The 24446-nt window shown below is 37.4% G+C and overlaps 1 protein-coding gene across 1 annotated transcript in view; it reads right to left on the bottom strand.

The window, feature by feature from the left end:
- DOCK4 (dedicator of cytokinesis 4) overlaps positions 1 to 24446 on the bottom strand; it is a 480421-nt gene that overhangs the window by 60174 nt on the left and 395801 nt on the right. Inside the window, exons 27-31 of the mRNA XM_027102161.1 lie at positions 22277 to 22371; positions 11632 to 11707; positions 9610 to 9710; positions 8805 to 8863; positions 1294 to 1442 (exon numbers count right to left, since the gene is read on the bottom strand). Coding sequence (XP_026957962.1) covers positions 1294 to 1442; positions 8805 to 8863; positions 9610 to 9710; positions 11632 to 11707; positions 22277 to 22371 — 480 coding nt within the window. The remainder of the gene's footprint in view (positions 1 to 1293; positions 1443 to 8804; positions 8864 to 9609; positions 9711 to 11631; positions 11708 to 22276; positions 22372 to 24446) is intronic.

Below are 24446 nucleotides of genomic sequence, written 5' to 3'. Positions count from 1 at the left end.
TGTGTTTTGTATCTATTTTCTTTCTCAAAACAGCTCGAGGTCGCGCTAAATCTTTGCTAAAGTTGAGAATTTGTCCTAACCATGTACAGATGGTAGATCCATAGACATATTCTAAGTCAGCAATAGGCAGCATGAGAGAGAAAGGACATATTTCCTGAAAACTGTAGTCAAAACATTTATATTTTCAAGAACATAAATCCTTTAGGACTTCAGTATCAGGAAGGCAGAAATAAATATCCCTCATCTGTCGGAGGCAACAGAGGAGACAGAAAATGAAGAATCTCTGCCTGGCCAGAGAGAGTTAAACAACTAGGGGTAGGGAGGGATATTTGACTTTGGCAAGGGACTAAACACAATTATTCCCTTTGAATCAAATTTCAATAAGGGGATAAAGAGAAAAGGGAAGAAAAGTGGGTCTTCCCCAATACAATTTTTAAATAGCCTTTCATTCAGGTATTAGCTTTCTTGAAAATAAATGTAGAGATTGATACAGATGAAATGCCATGCTTTTGGCAACAGGAGGGTCCTATGTATGCGTTCAGCTTGCTTGTACAGTTGACAATCATTTCTAAGACTTGAGAAGGCCTGCATCTGGAGAAGCAGGAAAGATCCTTCACACAGGAGAGTGCACATAGGTGAGTGCAATGACTGTGTGAAGAGATAGTAGGCCTGCTGTCTCCAATAGGAGTGACTTGGCATGGCAAAAGCAGTTGATTTCTGCTATGAGAACTGGTTTTGGAATAAGAACGTCTGTCTTTCCAAAACTGGAGCAGAGCTATTAGATTCTATGTCAAAGAGAAATGTTAAGCTCACCTCCTCAGAATTTCCTTTACAACAATTGCTACTGCTTTTCCCTTTAAATTAATTCTCAATGCTTCAAGCAAAGAGCAATAAAACATACTGTGCATCAAATGTTCAAAGCTAAGCCATTCACCAAATACAATGGGCAGACAACTGAGAGGTCAATGATTTTAAGAATCATTAACCTCTGATTCCTCCGTGTTGTGTCCAGCTGGGAGCAAATAAAGTCTCTGCCAGTTCTTAACCACAGACCTAGGAAATCACAGGATTTTTTAGCTGAAAGGGAATGAAATGTTTTTTTAGGGCTTCTCGGAGACCCAGTGAAACACACTACCAGAGAGGTGTCCGAGGCTACGCAGCTTGGGAGTAGGCAGCCCAGGCTGAAATCTGGTTCGGTGCTCATTCCACAACTCAGAGTTGAATGCAGTGGCTCAGAGATGCTCAAAGAGAACTGAAACTCTTCCAGCTGCTCCGAGGAGCACATCCGCCTACCTGTTTAAAATTGCCACTTCGCCTCTGCTCCCAGTCCATCATATCGTGAAAAATAGGAATCATGACATTCCGGAGGTCTGGCTGGGGTATCAAGGTCACTTCCAGGAAGGGGCCAATCAGGGCAGGGATGAAGTGAAGCTTGTGTTCTCCTAAATTGAATACAATATTTATGTTTCAGTATATTTAGTTTGAATAAGATTTCAGAAAATTAGTATTATACAGTTTGTTTAAAACTGTCGTCACAAGAATACATTCAATTACAGTTGTCACCTCAAGCAAGAAAATATTCCCCTAAACAGATATATAAACAGTACATTTCCATATGTTAATATTTCTTCATTATTTTTAATTAAAAAACTAGGGATTTACCCTTTTCACAGTTTAAAAAAAGCCATAAGATACAATTAAACATTACATAAATCATTGGGAATTGGTTATGTATACTATTGTACATTCACACATTAAAATTCTTATGCAATCATTAAAAATGAGGTTGAAGAATAACACAAGTTAAGTTTTTCAATATAATTAACTGAAAAAGCAAGGTACTATACAGTATGCACAGGTACATCTTTCATTTAAAATGAAAATATATATAAGAGTCTAGAAGATTATATCGCCTAATACTAAGCACAGTGGTTATCTCTGGGTGATGATATTACTGGTGATTTTTATATATGAAAAAAGGTGGTTCCTATCTGTATTATATAATTTTCTTGTTTTTTTATATAATAAACATACAGCCTAAATAAACATTTAAATGTTGGTGCAAACAAAAAATAAACAATTTTCTGAAAAGACTACAATGTGATAATAGTGAGCTCAAAATGGTGTTTAGCAAGTGCTCCAAGGTATGGATGGTATCGATAATTCAGAGGAAAGGAAGGTGGAGGGTGGGCTGGACGTAGATGATTTTGTCTAGCATATGAGTGTTGAGTTCAGTCCATTATCCTAGTCATCCATGTTAAATCTCAGAGTTTCTATTTTTTTTTTTTTTTTTTTTTTTGCGGTACGCGGGCCTCTCACTGTTGTGGCCTCTCCCGTTGCGGAGCACAGGCTCCGGACGCGCAGGCTCAGCGGCCATGGCTCACGGGCCTAGCCGCTCCGCGGCATGTGGGATCTTCCTGGGCCGGGGCACGAACCCGTGTCCCCTGCATTGGCAGGCGGACTCTCAACCACTGCGTCACTAGGGAAGCCCCGGATCTTTGTTTTTAATCTTTCCTGAGTCTGGCATCCCTTGACCTCTCTAACAAAGAACATCATTAGCGTGCACTTATTTTATTTACCACTATTTCACTGAGTATTGTTGAATCTCCTTTTAAAAACTGTTTTCCATTTATAGACATTTTACAATGTGATTTTCTTCTTCTAAAAATTTTTTACTATGAAAAATCTCAAATGTACACAAAATTACAAAGATTGGTAAAATAAATCCCCACATAACCATCATCTAGCTTCAATAATTATCAAAATTTTTTTGCTAATCTTGTTTCACCTATCAACCCAACTATTTTTTTCCCTGAGAAATTTTAAACCAAGTCAGAGACATCATAACATTCTACTTGTACAAACATCAGTAAGTATCTTTAACAGGTAGGTCATTTTATAAATATAGAATCATAGTGCCTTTATCACTCCTTCAAAAAAGGCAAACAGTAATTCCTCAAATTAATCTAAAACCAGCCTATATTAAAATTTTCCTGATTGTCTTAAAACATGTCATTTATAGTTGGCTTGTTTCAATCATAATGCAAACAAAATTCATATACTCTATTTTGTAGCCTGATTTTCTAGGACAGTAGAGAAGCCATACCCACATTTAAATCATTGTACAGGAATGTATGAGGCTAGCCTTCTTTACTGAAAACAGTTTGGGAACAAAGAATCTGTGCAACCCATACAAGCCTTCCACCATAGAAAATTTTACTCTTATCCAATCCGCAAAGCAAAATCTTGAGCTATGTATAGCAACGGTAAAATAAACTTCATTTAGATTATTTCTTTTTAAATCACAGATTTAGTATACTTTTCCCATCTCTAATTGTCAGCCACATGGTCTTGTTTTGAAGTATTTAGGGCACCTGCTACTTGGGCTGTTGTATATTTATTCACACAGAGCAGCCTGTTAGGGAAGTATTGATTTTTCTACAGCAGTTACAAGACACTGTGTTTGCAAATGTGGAACAGAAGCCCACTTTATATTTAGTAAGACTGTTAGTTCAACTAAAAATAGAAAGAAAAAACTTAACCTTGCAGCATGATGAATGGCAAAGGTGGGACACAGCAGTAAAGAATAACCTCTTTCTTTGTAGACTATCCTTGCAAGTATAGGTACAAACATATAAATTTGGGGGAGAAAATTCATGCCTTCCCCCCTCTCGTTTTTTATTGAGGTAACAGTGGTTTATAACATTATATGAATTTTGGGCGTACAACATTATATTTTGACTTCTGTATATGCTACAGCAAGCTCACCACCAGAAGTTTAGTTTGCATCCATCACCATACAGTTGACTCCCTTTACCCATTTCACCCTCCCCCACCTCTCTTCCCCTCTGGTAACCATTAATCCATTCTCTGTATCTATGTGTTTGTTTTTGTTTCATTTTGTTTGTTCATTTATTTACTTTTAATATTCTGCATTAATGAAATCATATGGTCTGACTTATTTCACTTAGCATAATATCCTCAAGGTTGTCACAAATGGCAAGATTTCACATTTCTTATGACTGAGTAGTATTCCATTGTATGTACACACAGTATCTTCTTGATCTATTCATCTGTTGATGGACACTTAGGTTGTTTCCATATCTTGGCTATTGTAAATAATGCTGTAATGAACATAGGGGTGCATATATCTTCTCAAATTAGTGTTTTTTTTTGTTTTTGGTATTCTTTGGATAAATACCCAGAAGTAGCATTACTAGGTTATATGGTAGATCTAATCTTAATTTTTTGAGCAATCTCCATACTATTTTCCATAGTGGCTGCACCAATTTACATTCCCACCAACAGTATAAGAGCATTCCCTTTCCTTCGCATCCTGTCCAGCACTGCTATTTCTTGTCTTTTTGATGACAGCCATTCTAATGGGCATAAGGTGATAGCTCATTGTGGTTTTGATAGGAACTTCCCTAATAATTAGTGATGCTGAATATCTTTTCATGTGCCTGTCGGCCATCTACATATCTTCCTTGAAAAAGATGTCTATTCAGATCCTCTGCCCATTTTTTAATTGTTTTTTGTTGTTGTTGTTGGGTTGTATGAGTTATTTATATATTCGGATATTAACCCATTATTGTATGTATGACTTGCAAATATCTTCTCCCATTTGGTAGGTTGTCTTTTCGTTCTGTTGATTGTTTCTTTTGCTGTGCAGATACTTTTTAGTTTTATGTAGTCCCATTTGTTTATTTTTGCTTTTGTTTCCCTTGCCTAAGTAGACATATCCAGGAAGATATTGCTAAGACTGATGTCAAAGAGTGTACTGTCTATGTTTTTTTCTCAGAATTCTATTGTTTCAGGTCTTACATTCAAGTCTTTAATCCATTTTTAGTTAATTTTTGTGTATGGTATAAGATGGTGGTCTAGTTTCATTCTTTTGCTGTCCAGTTTACCCAGCACCATTTATTAGAGACTGTAGTTTCTCCATTTATGTTCTTTGCTCTCTTATAGTAAATTAATTGTCCATACATGTGTGGGTTTATGTCTGGGTTCTCGGTCCTGTTCCATTGATCTGTGTTTCTGTTTTTATGCCAATACCTTGCTGTTCTGACTACTACAGCTTTCTAGTTTAATTTGAAATCAGGGAGTGTGCTACCTCCAGCTTTGTTCTTTTTCTTAGGATTATTTTGGCTATTCAGGGTCTTTTGTGGTTCTATACAAATTTTAGGATTGTTTGTTCTATTTCTGTGAAAAATGTCATTGGGATTTTGAGAGAGATTGCATTGAATTTGTAGATTGCTTTAAGTAATATGGACATCTTAACAATGTTAATTCTTCCATGAGCATGGGATAATTTTCCATTTCTTTGTGCCACCTTCAATTTCTTTCAACAACGTCTTACTGTTTTCAGTGTACACGTCTTTCACCTCTGGTTAAATTTATTCCTAGGTATTTTATCCTTTACTCCCCTCCCACTGCAACAGAATATTTTTTAGTCCTTCAACTAATAAATTGAAAATACTGAGGAATAACACACCTAAGAAAAGGTGTTCACTTATCACTATTTGTTTTACTCTTCAAAAATAAATCGTTTTATCAAAACCACAATGAGATACCACCTCACAGCCATTAGGGAGGCTACTGTAAAAAACAACAACAACAACAACAAGACGAGAACAAACAAAAAAAACAGGACATAAGTGCTGGCAAGGACGTGGAGAAACTGGAAACCTGTGCCCTGTTAGTAGGAATGGAAAATGGTGCAGTTGTTATGGAAAACAGTATGGTGATTCCTCAAAACTTAAAAACAGAATTACCATATGAACCACTGCTCACAGGTAAATCTAGGAGCTATAATGATCAGATTTGAAAATCCTAAAGCTTTACGTTTTGTCTATAAATTTCTGTATGCAAACTTGTATGTATAGTGCAATATTTATATTATGTATCGATGATATATGAACTCTTGATATACATGTTGTATCAAAAAAAAAGCTTTATGTTTAAAAGTAGACTAGTCCCTAAATTATATATGCCCCTTTTTTCCTTGTCCTCAGTAGAACGCAAAAACTAACTTATTTCTAGCATATGGAAGAGTTTCCACACTTCTGAGGTAAACACCAATGACCAAAATCTGATTTTCATATATTGTCCAGTAAAATTTGTGTTTCTAAATGAGACCAACTGGAAAGTTTCAACTAATTGGGTATTTAGTGACTCTGGGAATTTCCTCTACTCAATTTATTTTCCAAAACTTAGTGCTTTTTGTATCTACTAAAAACTATTGAGGATTTTAAATTATGAAATCATAACAGTTTACTTGCTTTATGAAAACATGGTGAATATGTCTTTATCAAGCTTTTTACTGCTCCACATAAACTGGACAAAAAGTTTAAAATATCAGATTTAAAAACTAAGCTTTTAATAGGCATGGACCATTTTTTCTTTTATCCCTCAAAATAACTTGAACATGGCCAGTGCTTTATGGATTATGTTAAATTGAATCTATCGGCCTGTTCCATTAAAAATGAAAATCTACAATTATCTGAATAAATTTTCCTTTAGCATTCAAAATACTCAATATGACATATTTATAGGTAAACCAAATTATAACTAATGTATTTTGATATTCTTACGTAACAAGCTGACTTAAGCTCTACAAAGGTGTCAAAATACCCTGAATACTTAATTTTTATTATCATATCATATTTATAAAAATATATGTTGGAAAAGAGGTTTTAACATTTCTAAACATTCTCCAATTCCAGTTGTTGTATAGTAGCAATGACCTTTAAAATTCACCTGATGTTTTGGAAGTCTCAGACCGCAACTCTAGGGAAATAATGCAGAAAGGAATGAAGTGAAGATGTACACTCACCCTATCCTTGAACTATGTCATGCTGGGAATCTGTACTTGAGTATAATAAGTCTTTTCTAACACAGTGCTAGAGCTAGCCTTTAGGGCTGGAAAAACAAAGGAAGGGAAGAGCGTTGTCTAAAGCAGTGCCTTTTAATCTTTAGCCAAGTGCATAAGAATCACCTGGAGAACTTGTAAAATCTCAGACTGCTCTGCCCGTCTCAGAGATTCTCAGAGATTCTATTCCAGTGGGTCTGGGGAGGAGTTAGAGAGTTTGCATTTCTTACAAGCTTCCAGGTGATGCTGTCTACTGCGTATCACTGTTCTAAGAGCACTGACCTCATAACGTGTTATGGGGACCAGTATGCTCCAGAGATTTTTCACATTCTATAGATTTCTGATGAAAACTAAGACATAACATAAAACCCAGAGGGGTAGAAATATTTTTGTTAAAGACAAAATAGAGGAGAAGAGTTCATGAAGTACACAATGACTTCTTTAGTGAGACAAAAGGTGCCAGCTTTATTCAGCAAGCCATGGGTCATGGGCCTAAGGGAACAAGTATGACGGCTTGAAGAAAGATTTATGTGGAAATAACCATACAGGGCAATGCTGAGATTTATCTAGAAGAGGTTAACCTGCAATGTTTTCTAACATTCTGTCAACTTAAACGAATCTGTCCTGGTCTTATCATTCTGTTTTTTGTTTTTTTTGCGGTACGCGGGCCTTTCACTGTTGCGGCCTCTCCCGTTGCGGAGCACAGGCTCTGGACGCGCAGGCTCAGCGGCCATGGCTCACGGGCCCAGCCGCTCCGCGGCGTGTGGGATCCTGCCTGACCAGGGCACGAACCCGCGTCCCCTGCATCGGCAGGCGGACTCTCAACCACTGCACCACCAGGGAAGCCCTGATGTTATTTTTGAGCTGAATCTAAAGATACCTCCTAGGCTTCTTCTGGCTGGTTTTAGACAGTCGGAGGTTACTTTCAAAGATGGTAACTTGCTTTTTTTTCCCTGAAATTATCAGCAAGCATTGAACACTGGGCTCAGTTATATATAACAAGGCTTCCTCAAATTGCCTTGTATATATTGTACATTTGAGGGATATCCTGGTCAAAAATCACTCTGTAACATGAATTGAAGTAAAATGATAATGGTTCTATTTTCACTTACAGAAAACAAATCCTGCCATCTCCAAGTTGTGCTTGGATGAGCCCAAGAGGAAAGATATAATACTTTCAGGTCATTATATATTCAATTCAAATAGGTCCATCACTTTAATAAATCACAAGGAGGAACTACAACGCAGTAACAGCAAATGAATACTATAAACTTGCATAGTTAACATACCAAATTAAATACGTTATGACTTTCAATAAAGAAACCCTATGTCAATGAGATTTTAAAACAGTTTATCTTCTAAATATTGTTGTTTTCTACGCAACCAATTTGCTAGATAATATGCCCTATCTGCTGTGGCAGATTAACACAATTGGATCTAATTGTTTCTTAGCAACTGCAGATGCTTTAAAATCCTTTGGCTATACTCTTCATGACATAGGTCATTGGTTTTTAAGTTTCTAAGAGTACAGATGTTCAAGTCAATGTTTCATAAAGTTTATTCTAAATTTATTGTCATTCAGAGCCTCGATTCAGAGTTCTAGAAATTTTGAGCTGCTACAATTCCAAACTCTGAAAGGTTAGCTCATTGCTAGAATAGCATGTATTATTGGAACAATGTTAGATTATAAAATTTGTCATTCAGTAATAATGAAACACACAAAAGAAAGGTGATTTTTCAGACAGACACCAATTTACAGAATTAGTTGTAACCTTATTCAATGCCAAAGTGTCAGTTAGTCTCTATAGATTTCTCTATTGATTTAGACATTTGGTTTCAAATGCTGTCATTGGTAAATTGGCCTTCTTCATTTGTTCACTTAAAAGGACAGTGATAAGCTAAAAATCGAGGTGCTTCTTTTTTCATCACTCACCTAGGTTCTGCCACATGCTGAAAATTTCACAACCCATCGTTACCCGCATGTCACCATACCTGAAATAGAACAAAAATCAAACCTGTGAAAAAGATTCCAGAACAAAGAAGTTACCTGTGTCTCTTTAGGACACAATCTATCATTCTGAATTAAAAGGCAATATGTTTTTAATTGAAGATGTTTAATGCAGGTGACTTTTCATTGAGGTATAACTGATATAACATCATATTGGTTTTAGGTGTATAATGTAACAATTTGAATATCTGTATATATTGCAAAATGGTCACCACAATAAGTCCAGTTAATATGCATCACCATAACTAGTTACAAATTTTTTTTCTTTTGATGAAAATTTCAAGATTCACTCTCCTAGCTACTTTCAAATATGCAATACAGTATTACTAACTATAGTCACCATGCTGTATCCATGCTGTACCCACCATGCTGTACCCACCATCCCCATGACTTATTCATTTTATAACTGGAACTTTGTACAATGTACACGTCTTGATGCCTCTAATTCAAATCCTCATATAAATCCTTTAGTAAAACAGATTTGTCTCATAATTTTTTGCTTCTATGGTAATTTTGAATCCTGAAAGATTGAGGACAAAAATGTTTAAATAAGTTCAAAATAGTGAAATTTCCAGAAAGGACTGCTTGTTGTCCTCTTGGTCAATGCCTCTCCACTATGATTTCTAGTTATGGAGATCTGATTTATGAATCACTTGAACTAAAATACTCTTTAAAAGGCACCACATTTTATTTGCCTCATATTCTTACCCGATTATACACTGGTACTTACTTTTCTAACACCTTTTTCTTTTTGGAAGGTGTAAACATCTCTAACTGCAGACACAACTGGTTTATAAAAATGACTGCAAGGTAAAAGTAGGAATCCCAGATCTAAAACGAGAATGAGATATTTAAATACTATGGGGTTACAAAAATATTTACAGGTGAAGTGACATGATACCTTGGATTTGCTTCAAAAGTGGTAAGTGAATGGGGGATATAGTTGCAATAAGATTGGCCATGAGTTGGTAATAGTTGAAGCTGGGTATGGGTACACGAGAGATTCATCATACTATACTCTTTACTTTTATATATGTGTGAAATTTTCTATAACAAAGAAGTAAACTAACTAAATAAATACTATCTATTTTTGTATTGCTTCAATGTTGTATCCCAAGTTTCATGAGCTCTCTGGTACATGCTAAATGGCAGATGTTTTGTTTCTCTTATAACACGTCTGCGTGTCTCCAAGGAGGCTGAGGTATAAGTTGGATTACTTTACTCCTGTGTGATTTCATTTTTGGAACCTCTTTCCATGTAGAACTGAAAAAAAAGATACGTACACTCTTTTGGATATGCTAATTGCTTTAAATTCAGAGAGTATATAAAAATTCCCTACCAAGACAAATCTTCTACGTTCTCTTATACTAAAAACAGCATCAGAAAGAGATCAGAATAAAATTGCCAAAAATAAACCTAACCAAAAACATGGAAGACATCATGGAAGGAAACTACTTTTCTACTGACACCATGTAAAATTAAAGATAAATAGGAAAAATATTATAAAGAGTTAATATCTTTTATACATAAAGAGCTCTCACAAATAAAAAAGAATATAACACTCCAAGCAAAATAATGAACAAAAATCAAGAACATATTCTTTACAAAATATGAATTTAGTCAATAATTATTCAATACTAATAACTAGTTAATAACTAATAACTAATGAATAATTAATAACATAACTAGTAAGAAATGTAAATTAAAGCAAAAAAAATTGTTCCCTTTATCAAATTGCCCCCCTAAATTGTCTCTTCTAGTGTTGGCGTATATATAGGCAATCAAATATAATTGGTACAGTCTTTAACAATATTTTCACTTACAAATATTTATCCAAAGGAATAACTAGGAATATATGCCAACTTTTATTTTGTAAGAATACACATAAAAAGAGTAATTTATAAGAATAAAACAGTAGAAACAACTTGAATATTACAAAGTAGCACTGTGATTATGAAATTTTGATACTTTATTGTAAAGTATAAAGACATATTATGGAACCATTAAAATTTCACTGGTTTCTATTGTACTTTTTGTATTTCCTAGTTACCTGATAAGGACATTTTATTAAATGTTTAATATAAAAGAGGTTATTTTTAAAAGAATAAGAAACAAAGATGTAAAAAACATAAAACACCACTAAGAAGGGAAACCAGGATAGGCACTGCCCATTTTTATTTATCATTTCCCATTTTAAAAATGGTGTATCGAGAATTCTTAGAGACCCAGGCGTATCACATTACACTGCAGACTTACATAGAGATCTGTCTTAAAGAATCTTACTAATTTTTCATTTTTTATTTCTTTTCACTAATTCATTCTAAAAAATGGGAAGAAGGAGAAGTAAAGGAACTAAAGGGTTTACTTTGTAAATACATTCTTCACATGAACTCTATTTTAAAAGATGTCTTAAAAACATTATGCTCTAAGTTCTTTTTGTCATGCATGCATAGGGATCAAAAAGAATAAGAATTAAAATTTACAGTAACAATAAAGAACTTTCCTCTTAAGCACTGTGATTTCCACCAGGTTGATAAACATATTTATAGACCTAACTTGTTCAAAAATATAATGAAAAACTCTTCTAACATTATTCATAATTGAAACTAATAGGGCCCAAGATTAATTTGAGGTAAACAGAATAACTTTATTTCTCTACTACTAAGAGAAAGAAAATACTTGAGGTAATTTCCTGAGGGACAATGTGAAACCTTTTAGCCCAAGTAGGATAGTCATCTAAATGGATACTCACCTTATAATCAAAGTTTTCGTTTAAGAAGTTCTTACGAAGTGCATCTGACAGGTACAGGACTGTTGTAATAATAACGCTAGTGATAAAAGAGAATACATTTTAAGTTGGAAACATCACGTTAGTGAAAATCATTTATCAGGCAAGAATAAAGTAACTAAGACAGAAAAAAACCTTCAGTAAGCCTGTGGAACTATACTAGATAATTCATATTTGAAATAAAAAAGAGAACAGATGCCCAGGAAAAAAAAGAAGGAAAAGAAATCCATCACTGAAATGATATGCAGAAAAATCTATGAATTCATATGACTCAGAATTATATTAATATCTTCATGTTTTGTAATTTGTAAATTTCCAAAGCAAAAATGATTTAATAAACCTATAATATTCTATATTTTATTAACATGGAAGAAAGTCAGACTTTTAAAAAATACAGAAAAAGAGATGGAGCCCAAAGATGAAATGGATAGGATAAAACGACAGACCACATTGAGTATTTATTAGGTATCTTCTCCTGCTCTCTCCCGTTTAAGGTGTTAGGGGGCATGTAAGAGCTATGGAAGTCAGATTCCTTCTCTCATGGTGACAGGATTGCCACTAAAGAAACCATTACAGACTGTGAAATTGTCTATAACCCAGTACTAAGCTATGTGAAACTGACAGTGAGTGTTACAGCAATTTAGAGAATGGGGCATCTCTGAGCTGGAGAAATTAGGGAAAGCCTGTCAGAGGTGGCATATACAGTCATATGTATTTTGTTAGGGAGATTAAAAAAGGAAGATTTGGTGAGTATTCTTGGTTAACTCTTGAGTTATCCATTTTCTTCAAAATCTGCTCCTTTTTACAGCTACAAGAGTATATATTCAAAATTGAATGTATTTCCAATTGGTTCATTTAATGTTAGATATAGCATTATATTGAAACAAGATAGGTCACTCCCCAAACCACCCAAAACAAAGCACCAACGTATAAATGATTGATATTTAAAATGTCTTTGGCCTTTTTTAAGACGCATGCGTAAGTAAGCGCTTGTGATGTGATGAGACCGCAGCTCTCATTACAGGATTCGTAACGGAAGGATATAGCTGTCTGACCCTATAGGTAAAACAACATGAAACAAAACAAAACTCCCCCACCAACCTCACACCTTGGTTGTCCTACTGGTAAAATATAGATTAGAAGAGCATTTACTAATTACAAGAATATTTATAGTCTTTGAAGAACTTAAATGTTCATTATTGTAATCTGCTGGAAAACTCACTATTATAGTCTCCTTGTGGGGCAGGAGGATTAGCAAGGCTAAGGAGTTGGATCGTTGAATGTGGAAGCTCAAGGTAAGAAGAGGAAAGAGAAGAAAATCACCATTTTCATGGGCACTTGCTCTACCATGAGCAAGCACTGTGTTACATACATGTGCCTTTTATATGTCATTTACATCTTTCAGTGAATCATCCTACGAAAATTAAGTATAAGTAAAGCCTATGAAATTGAGAAGTCCTGTGGTTTCTTCTCCCCTCTCAAATGGCAGATATCAACAGTGAATTTCCTATCAAAGAGACAAATCACCTGCAAGTAACAGGTGTGTAAAGTGGCAATTGTCCAGACACTGGTGAAATCAATAATGCTAAGTTTCCCAAGTAGTTAATTCAAATCTTACTATATGAAACTAAAGCTTACTTGTCAGAAAATGAAATGCTATCAGGCAAGGAAGGGACTCTTTGCCCAGCATCTAGTAGATTGTGGGGCTTCTAAATTTATTTATTTATTTATTTAAATTAAAAAAAATTATTTTATATTGGAGCCTAGTTGAGTAAAAATGTTGTGTTAGCTTCTAAGTTTAAAAAAGAAAAATTTGCATCCTTAACAAACGTTCTGCTTTGACATCCAATGGAGAAACACACACAGTCCCACCACACCTGAGTTTTACATCAAAAACCACCTTCTGGCCCACAACTCTAGCTTGGATTGTTGTTCAGAAACAATAACCTCTAATGTTAGTGAAACATGACATATCTGGTATTTGGGTTATTGGGCCCAATGCTCCGGAAAGGAACCACCAAACTCAATCTTCCAAGTGAGAGAGATTATTCCATGGCAAAGATTACTCACTCGTTATTTATATGCTGGGTCCCAAACACATATACAAAATCCACGGCTTCGGGCTTCCCTGGTGGCGCAGTGGTTGAGAGTCCGCCTGCCGATGCAGGGGACGCGGGTTTGTGCCGCGGTCCGGGAAGATCCCACATGCCGCGGAGCAGCTGGGCCCGTGAGCCATGGCCGCTGAGCCTGCGCGTCCGGAGCCTGTGCTCCGCAACGGGAGAGGCCACAGCAGTGAGAGGCCCGCGTACCGCAAAAAGAAAAAAAAAAAAAAAAAATCCACGGCTTCTTGAACTGTGCTTGCTGGGAAACAATATGGAGCCTCTCTGGCTTTATGAAGGACCCGTGAGTCTCAAGCTGGCCGCTCACTGGAATCACTTGGGAGCTTTAAAAACACAGATGTCAGGATCACACCCCCAGAGATTTAATAACTGGGCTGGGGTGCGACCTGGACGTCAGGATTGGTAAAGCTCCCCGAAGAGTCTATGTACACCCAAAACTGAGAAACACTGCTCTAGACTTTTAAAAGTTAGACAAACTTTCATGGGTACCTGGTAATCTAGTTAAGATGCAGATTATGATTCAGCAGGCCTGGGATAGGGCCTGAGGTTCTGCCTTCCTAACAAGCTCCAGGAGATGTTAATGCTGTTGATTCACCCTTTGAAAAGCAAGGCTCTAGAGAGGTAGGTCTGAGTCAGAAGCACGTTCCAAACAACACTGCTTCACATTCTCCTGCCTCCTAGAATTTTAGGCTGATGACTACTGTGGTTCTTTAATGGGTCTTGCATCCTTGCTCTGGATTGAACACCTCACCCTCTTATCTTATCAAGGCTGCTTTATAATCAGGCACAAGAGGTACAGGGCACAGGGCCTTTGGAAAATATTGAGCCCTGAAAAAGTGTTACGGAATCAAAAACTAAAACTGCAAAATAAAAACTAAAAGAAGGTTCATAACATGTCCACAGAATGCAACATTTTCATTAATTGTCTAATTTAATAGTCATGCAACTTCTTTTATATTGAAAAAACTAGAGGTTACTTTTTATAACTTAACAAGAATTCCTAAGTAAACAGAAGTGCTGAGAAATCACAGGTAATTGGAATTAAATGATTTACTCCATAGGCCAATAATTTAAAAAGCAAACTGTAGAAATTGCTTTTCATTTTGGCATGTGGCATGTGGGTCTATTTAACGTTTGATATGATGAAGGGTAAGACCTCCAAAAATAAGACTCCTCAGGGCTAGAAAGATCTTAAAATGACTCTACTTCAATTGCTTTTAATTTATGCTCATAACATTCAGCCCAAGTCACAGAGGCAGCTCCCAAAGCTTTTTATGTCTCAGCACTAAGACAGTTTCCTGGCACACAGGTCTCCAAGCCAGCTAAAGGCATATATACATTATTACTCCTTCACTGTAGTGGATACCTGTAGCGTTTAAGGATTTTTCTTTACTTGTTCTAATTTATCCAAAACCGTGTGGCTCCTTTGGTTTTATTCTTTTACTCATGACTCAGTTTCTGAATATGGGAACATTTTAAATCTCAGCGCTCCAACTCAACAGCTAAGAAAGCCCTTGCAATCTTTTACTACAAACGGTCAAAATACTGATGTCTGCTATAGAAATGCAGGCATAAGGATCACTTTTGACAACCCTAATCTATGGCACAGCAGGATAGATGTATACATAAAAGAGAAACTGGTGCAAAGAAATCAAAGCTCTTTCTTCAAGTTTTCCACTTGCCACTTCATTCCTGGCATTTAGAAAGTATTTTTTAAGCAACGTTATCCCTCCTATAGAAACCTCATCTCCTATAAACTGTCCTTTTGAAAACTACTCCAACCTGATAATCTGCTGAAGCAAAAGCCCATCTCCATAAATTATAAATGGATTGAGGGAAGCACCTTTTGGATAAACTGGGCATCAACAAGGCTGATGTTTGTGCACTGAAAAGCTATGGAGATCTAAATTTGGAGTACGACAATTTCCCTACAACCTGGCAGGTTAAGAGGGCAGAAGAAATCACCACAAAGACATTTAGGGCAGATAAAAATCCTGGACAGCCATCAGGGAAACTGATCTGAGCTAGTGGTCCTTAAATGTCAGTACATGAGCAACACCTGAAGGATACATAAGACTTTAGGGCCTCACCAGTGCCTACGGCTTGGTGAGATCGCACCGGGGCCCAGCCAGGTGATTCTGATGCATGTGACAGTTCATTCTGAGGTCTGGTGTTACAGATGGAAGAGAAGACAAACAAGGGTTGGAACTTGGAGAGCAATGACATTTGGGGAATTTGTCCTTGTTAAACACTGCATCACCAAGGGCCTAGCCCAGTGTTTGTTGAATGACTATAGCCTCAAACCTGTATTTAAATGTATGCTTTGTAATAATTACTTGCTGTACTAGATAATTCTAAAATGTAAAGCTTGTAGAACTTTTTATACTTTTCTATAGATATTTTGAAGAAGAGACTGAAATTAAGACAGGTAAAGCTGATGGAGAAAGGCACTCCAAGTGGAGAGCACAGAATCTGCCAAAATGGGGAAGAAGTTAAAGGATCAGTAATTTTGCTTTCGGTGAAGGAAGCATGCAGTGAGGGTGAGGTAAAAAGAAAGAACAAGAATTGAAATGGAAGAATTTTTAAAAATTCCTTGACCTCCTCCTCCAGGCAGTATTGGCAAAAAATCACTCATGTCACAAAAGCCTCAGTTTTTCTGACCTATTAGGCTTAAACCTTAATGTATTCTTGCCTTTCCTCATGTATTCATTCTCTCTACCAGCTCCTCACAACTCACCTGGAGATGCAGTGTGCAGGCAATTCTTGTGTAAATATTTGCTATAACTATCAAAGTTTTTGGTACATTCATCTCTGTAATATATAGTTTTGATAAAAATCACTATCTTTCCTCCTGGACAGTAAAAGCATTTAAAGATAATTACCCTAATAGAAAAACACCACCATCAACAAAAAACAATAGTACAATGGGTGTTCAACAGATCAGCTACTCTAACATAAAACTTTTCATGGTCAGTGTCACATACTCTGTCTTCCTTCCTGTTACTATGGAAAAAGTATCAATGCTCCTAGCTAAGGCCAAGCTTCCTTGTGTGCACTAGATCAGTGCTACTCTGAGTGTGGTGAGCTTCCTTCATTGAGAAGTCTCACCACAAAAAACAACGTCAGATGAACTAAACTGCATGCTTACACAGTTGATTTAGTTTCCAGTGCAAGTCGATGGTGGACAGGTGCCACCCCTTAGGAAAGCTGACAGACAGGCACAATGAGAAATACTTGCTCTCATCCCTACTTGCCTATCCAAGGACACCGTTCCTTCACTTGGGCCTGATTTCTTTAGCACCATCAATATTTCTCTTTTCTGTGCCCTTCCTATCAGTGAACCAACATGCATAATATTCCAAATTTAGAAATGAATCCTAGTACTCATATCTCCTTCCAGATATAGCCCCATTTCTCTGCTCCCTTTTACAGCAAAATCTTCTAAAGAGCTGATAATTATTGCTTTCACTTTCTCAATTCCCATCTGTTCGCAAATTCACTCTAATGAGACTTTCATCTCCAACACTCCATGAAACAGCACTTGTCAAGGTCACCAATATCTACACCGCACTGCCAAATCCCAGGGATAATTGTCAGTCTTCATCCTCCAACCTCCCAGCAGCTCTTGATACTCCTTCCTTCATGAAATATTTTCCTCATACGGTATTATACCCTTCTGGTTCTCATCTTTCATCACAGGCTACTCCTTTTCAGTCTCTTGCTAGTTGCTTCTCAACATTCTGGCCTTTGAATGGTTGGCATGTTCTAGGGCCCAGGCTTAAGTAGTCTTCTCTTTTCAATCTATACTTTCTTCTAGGGTGCTCTCATTCAGTTTGATGGCTTCAAATACTACCCAATGCTAATGACCCTCAAATGTATGTTTCTAGCCTTGACTTCTTCTCTGAGCTCCATACAAGCATGTCCAGCTTCTTCTCCTACATCTCCACTTGGGTATCTAGGAGCATCTCAAACTTCTGTTCAATACAGGATTCCTCACCTCTCCCACCCCTAACGCTACTCCTCTCTCAGCATCTTCCATCTAAGTGAAAGGCACCATCATTTGTCCTTCTGTTCAGGCCAAAATTCTAAGAGCTATCTTCAAATTTTTTTCTCTCTTGCCCACAGCCAGTCATCTGCAAGTCTTATCATCTCTGTCTTCAGAATTGATCTTCTCACTACCTTCATTGCAATCTACCTATTCAAGCCATCATCATCTCTTACCTGGACTGCTGTATTAAGCTCCTAACTGGTCCTTCCTGGTTTCTCTCTTGTCTCTCTACCCCCTAATATCTGGACCCTGTCTTCTTCCAACCTCATTTTTACTTGTTCCTTCCCTCCTGACATTTCTGCCACACAGTCTTTCAGCTCCTTGAATGTGCCATCTTCACTCTGACCACAGGGCCTTTGTATATGCTATTCCTGCTGATAAGAACAGTCTTCCTTTGCTATCTGCCTGTTAACTCCTGCTTTAGATTTCAGCTTCAGTTTCACTCCTTCAAAAAAACTCCTCCTATCCTAGTCCAGAACAAAGTTCCTTTCATAACCCCTCTCAGAGAACTGTGCTTTTTATCTCTATGACATTTATTTTTACACGTTAGACACTGGAAAATATGTACTGAATGAATAGGTCAATGAATGAATGGATGACCTTCCCTAAAAATCTTTGATTCAATAAATCACTTATTTGCTACACAGATCTCATTTGAACGCTAAACTGGTGAAGGCAGTAATCAGCTAAACAATTCAGTGTTTGGTGGGAAAAAAACACACACAAAAAAGTATATGTTTGAAGCCAAATGCACACAAGATAAACAAAATAAGGGCCTGAAATTTCAGCTGCAGGGCCAGGGAGTTTTTACTCTTCTCTGTAAGTAAGTCTGTTACAAGATTTATCTCCTTGAAAATATGTATAAAGCTGTAACTTTATTTTTGTACTGTATTTTGCAATGTGTATGGAAGGGGGTGGAGAGAAGCTTGTCTCAAAGTGTCCTGTATTTTTGGTACTTAATTTTCATCTCCCTTATGTTCTCTTTCTCAGATTGAGCAGTTGTCCTCATCCTACCAAGAAATTACAGTGGACAGGCACAATAGAGCTTTGCAAGCAGGCAGAAGTCAAGTTTCTTATCCTTGTGAAATTTAGCCTGGACGCACTTACTACGTTACACAATGTGAGACATTCAGGTAGAAATAAACAAAAGACCATACTAATCGCCAGGTGTCTGTAGTCACAGCTTTCGGCAGGACTTCACATAAAGCAGAGAAGCTACAGGATTTGGGACAGCACAGTTGATGGAAGAAAGTTAAGGGCATTTAACTGACTTGAAAACACAGGAAGAAAGGACCAGCACATAACATAACATATTTTGCAGGATGAGCTATTCAGTTGAGTTCAAGTGTAGGGCAATGATGACTTCTCGGCCAGTTACTATAAATTTGACACGTATTAAGCAAACAAGTGGGTAGTAAAAGTGGGAGTTCAGGTTGAAATGCCTCTTTGAGGGGCCCTTATCAAATATTTGTCTAAGGAAGTTAGTATCATGGAAGAAAAGGTGGTCAACTTCAGGGACCTAGATCTAGCTTCTGCAACTTGCTTCTATACAGTTTAACAAAGTAAAAACTTTTTCCTTCTGGTGTGTGCTCTTTAACATATTTAAAATATCTTTAACATCTTTCAGAAATTTATTTTTCTACCAATATTATTGAGGTTAATATTTTTTTACAGATAAGGCACAAATAGCTAAAGGCTTATCTCTGAACTACATTGCATTTAGAGCACAAGAAAGATCCCACAGGCTTTCATAATTTGAATGGGAAATGGCAGTTAAATGAGGAGAGGAGAGGGAAACTGAACAGCAAAGAGCAGGTGGTCTGTTCCAACTTGGCAGGTGCTTTACCAGGCCCTGGGGTCCTGGTCTGTGAATCAGGTTGGATCTGCCACAGCCCGTCATCGCCAGTGGAAAAGTAGTGCCAGATTCCTATCGGCACTGACTTGGGTGGCAATGGAATGATGTTATTGCATTCAGCAAACGCTTATGGCCTTTTTTCTTGGGTTTGCTATGGGACTAATCTTCTGTTTAAATGCATTACACAGAGCTCATCTCTAACAAAATCATGTTCCTATTTGGTTAACATTATAGATGAAACTCTTGAACATCATATGTTTACTTAAAAACAGAATCTAGACTTCCAAGTCTTCTACCCACTCATGTGACAATAAAGTCTTCCTAAATGGAGTAGAGATTTTTAGGTGGGGCAGAGCGTGATGGCATCTCATATCAAAAGCCACATGGTTGCCATGGTTTTCAGAAGCTCAAGCACCGCCTTTGTACAAAAGGAACAAAATGTTAAATTTACTTTCAGTTTGAATTTCTGCCACTGAAAATTCTTGTTTTTTTTTAATAACAGCTGCTGGTTTTCTTTCAATTTAATTAATTAATTAACTTATTGGCTACGTTGGGTTTTTGTTGCTGCGCGTGGGCTTTCTCTAGTTGCAGCGAGGGGGGGTACTCTTCATTGCGGTGCGCGGGCTTCTCATTGCGGTGGCTTCTGTTGTTGTGGAGCACGGGCTCTAGGTGTGCGGGCTTCAGTAGTTGTGGCTCGCGGGCTCTAGAGCACAGGCTCAGCAGTTGTGGCTTGCGGGCTCTAGAGCGCAGGCTCGGTACTTGTGGAGCACAGGCTTAGTTGCTCCGCAGCATGTGGGATCTTCCCGGAACAGGGCTCGAACCCTTGTCCCCTGCATTGGCAGGCGGATTCTTAACCACTGCACCACCAGGGAAGTCCCCCACTGAAAATTCTAATTCAACTCAAAATATCCCTCTGCACACAGGGCAGGCAGAATGGTCAAATGATGATGCTGTATGATGATGATGTCAGCAGCCTGGACCCCTTCCCATGTGGCTCCCTGGACCACTCCATAGCTCTTGCCTGGTACCTGGAATATTTGCTCTTTGGTAATAAGGGCAGATACATGACCAACGGCTCCCACTTAAATCTGTAGCATCTGGACATCCAGATGAAGAGATATTTGATTCTACTCACAGATATCAAACTAAATATGCTAAACTCTAAAGAGAGCTATTTCAGGAGTCTCAATTAGTCTTCAAAATGGAAAAGCTGTTTCTGTACTTATGTAAAATATAATATGCCATATTATACTGTTTGTTACTTCACCAAGTTTTTAACACAGCATTTTAACACCTCCCCGTTTATAAATGTATACTGCAGCAGAAGCCATATTAGGCATATCTAATCAAAACCAAACCCTATTTTCCTGATGCTGTTACCACCATCATATCTGGGCATCTGGGGAGGACATACAGCGTCCTTGGCCTATGAATAGATACCTGGAGAATCTAACCTTCACCCTAAGCATGGGAGTGCTGGGGATGGGAGAAAAGGAAGAAGGAGAGGCAGGCATATGTGGGCTTGAAGGAAAGAATGCTTATGAAATAGGGTAAACTACAAGTGTGGAGATCAGGCCACTTTCCTAAAAAAACTTCATCTTCATTTTGTATCCTGAGATACTAGAGGCAAGAAGGGTGACAGCAGATAAATCCATGACACTGTGCCCTCCAGGAACAGCTCCTGCCATTCTGACCATCCCCTACTCTCCTTTCCTGACACCTATTCATCCAAGTATTGACCTCAGATCATTCTACCTCCCCCGCCCCCCGATATGCTTAATACAAGCTAATCTAATCAACTCTCAGAGATTCACTTTTACATCAATAACTTCCCATATGTCTGTATCTAGTTCTGAACTTCCTTCAGAGCACTATTTCAGCCTTCTGCTGGTCACATTTCTCAGGTGTATAACAGGATCTTCAATCTTCATGTGTCCCACTCAAGGGTCATATCTTATTCCCAGTGCTCAGTACATGGGAGATGCTTAATGGATTCTGCTGAGTTAAAATGAATTAAGAAAGATCAGAAACGACTCAAGTGTCCAGCAACAGGGCTGGTTAAATAAACTATGGTACGTCTAGTTAATAGAATATTATATAGCTACAAAAGAAAAAGAAACCATAAATGAATGAGGAGCTTTCTATGTGTTGATTCGGAAAGACTGCCAGGATTTAAGTGAAAGAGAGATGTGCAAGGGAGTTTATCTATTGTGCTACCTGCTAGGCCCTGCATAAAGGAACAATGGAAGGACATGTAAGAAACTAATAAAAGTGGTTACTTCAGGCTGGGGGTAGGTGATAAATAAGGTAATGGGAGGGGGACGTCTCAAGGCATACTCTGTTATATTGTTTGATTTTGAACTATGTTAATATATTACCTATTTAAAACAAATAGTAATCATTAAAAAAAACCAAAAAATAAACAAGCAAAAAACCAAAAAATGAGTGAGAAATTAATTCAGAGGCAAAGAAAAAGAACTCCAGGATTTGGAGGTTTCAAACTTGAGATCAAAGTGAAAAGACTGTTTTGCAGTCTCCTCTCCCCCATGCAATGAGCTGCAATTATTATCAATGTAAATGTCTTACTTGTTAGCCACCAAGCGCATGACAGTCCAGTCCTTTGGGAACATCTCTGGGCGTATCAATATTCGGAACACAGTAAATATCTGCAGCAGGAAGTCCTTGGATAAGGAGGAAAGAGACAATTTTACTGAGTTATTATAACTGTCAACACACACACACACACACACACACACACACACACACACACACACACACACAGTGCTGTTGTTACCATTTCCAAAGCAATTACAGAGAAGGGAGCCCTATTTCAATAGTTTACCCAGGAGAGGGAATCATTACCCTTCCCATTCTTAGCACCCAGCTGGTTTGCTACCCTTCCCAAATGTTCCTTTTTCCTTCTCTTTCTCATGCACAGTAGAAATGACTTTTGGTTTTTCTTCACAAGCTCCAAAAATGTAGGTTTTAGAAATAAAATGGAAAACTAGTTAACAGAAGATTAGCAGGGAAATGTATTTTCTTTCTTCTATTACAGTGTCCTAAACTTCAGAACTTTTCAACTCAAGAGAACTGTAAATGGTCCTGGTTCGATTTTGCTTTCCTTTAAGTGGGTGTCAAAATTGAGAAATGTTTTGCTTAAGATGATTTTATGTTCATTAAAAAGCATCTTAAGCAAAAATCCCATATTTCTTAGAGGGCATTCTGAAGATGCAGTATTAATGGGATGCATGCAGTTTTATAGAACCTGAGGGTCCTATGCAGAATAAATAGAAATAATGGATGTGCGCTAAGCTGAGCCCAGTGACAAGTCCTTAGGAGCTAAGAGAGTGTCAAGGTATTCTTCACAGAGATGCCATACCAGGGGGAGTGGTATTTATGGAGATGTTATCTTTAAACAGATCACCTGGAAACACTCTTGACAAGAAGCTATTGTCAGGCATGGAAATATTTCTTAAAATGTTACAAGAGATAGGTTCAAAGTGCTGGAGCACATTATATTTAACAAGGAATCAAGAAGATAACACACCGCAGGTAATGAATAAAATGGAGCTTGCCCTACTCCAAAAGAGATTGGCTCAATCTAGCTATCATTTAGATTTATTAACTAGAAAACTTAAAAATTTTTTTTGTAACTTAAGCACTGCTAGGAAAATATATTTAACAATCTGATTGAAGGCAACAGTATGGTTTTGCTTAGAAAAAACACCCCAAACACATGAGTTTTATTTATCAAACCCAACAATACATTATGTTAAGCACGTAAGCTGCTTGAACATAAGATTACGATTGTCACTCATACCATCAGAAGACAGAAAGATAGAAACTAGAAAACTAAGAAGCAGGTGGGAGCTGTGTGTGTGTGTGTTTACATATTCTAACAGCTTTGATCAAACCCATAAATATTTTGACAAGAATTTATTTTAGCTTCTTTGGCTTCAGCACACATACGTTGATGTGTAGTACGTGCCATGTGGAAACATGCCCAATAGGTCATCTTTCTTTAAATGGCCAGAGAGATCCTCCCTGTGTTGTCAGAATCACCAGTTTCCCAAATGTACTCTACTACGGGGTCAGATAATTTTGGGAAACACCTCCCATTCTAGCCCTCCCTTGGGATAGGAGGTCATTAGCTCACTAAAACTGTGAGAAGCCCTTTTTAATGCATTTCTAAAACTTATTCCAAACGGTTTTCCAGTTGATTCTTTTGAGTTTCCCAGACATGAACACATATAATCCCTGAGAAAAATGATGTTTGCATTTACCTTTCAAAGTGTTACAGCTCACTTTAGTTTCCTGTCTTGTTGCATTTGCTTAGATAGATATTAAAGAAAAAATCATGAAGGTGGTGAGTTGCTTGTTTTTTCACAGTCTACAAGTACTTAGGAATAGTTTAAATAAATTCTAAAATACTGATGTTTCATCTTTTCTCCTCCAATCTTTTAACGGAATTGGAAATTGGAGGCAGCACCCTTTGCGGGGGGAAATAGGAGAGTGTGATGTCCATTGCACTGAGAAAAAAATTGGCTGAAAAAGTGGCGGCAGGAAGCAAGATATCTATCTTCTAGGCTAGCAACTTGGATCATTCTTTCATAGTGCAGGGGACAAAGGTGACGTTATTCCAGGTATAGGAGCAGAGACAGACAACCTGTTTCTGTACCGTCTCATTTTTTTATTCCCACTTATCTCACAAAATATAATAAAAGACGTGCCAGCATGGGACCTTGTGCCAATGCTT

The sequence above is a fragment of the Aethalodelphis obliquidens genome, unplaced genomic scaffold (genome assembly GCF_003676395.1).
Source record: "Aethalodelphis obliquidens isolate GAN/ISIS:26980383/991018 unplaced genomic scaffold, ASM367639v1 scaffold5, whole genome shotgun sequence".
NCBI classification, from domain to species: domain Eukaryota; kingdom Metazoa; phylum Chordata; class Mammalia; order Artiodactyla; family Delphinidae; genus Aethalodelphis; species Aethalodelphis obliquidens.
Note: the sequence above shows the minus strand (reverse complement) of the source record. Positions and strands in the feature narration are given on the sequence as shown.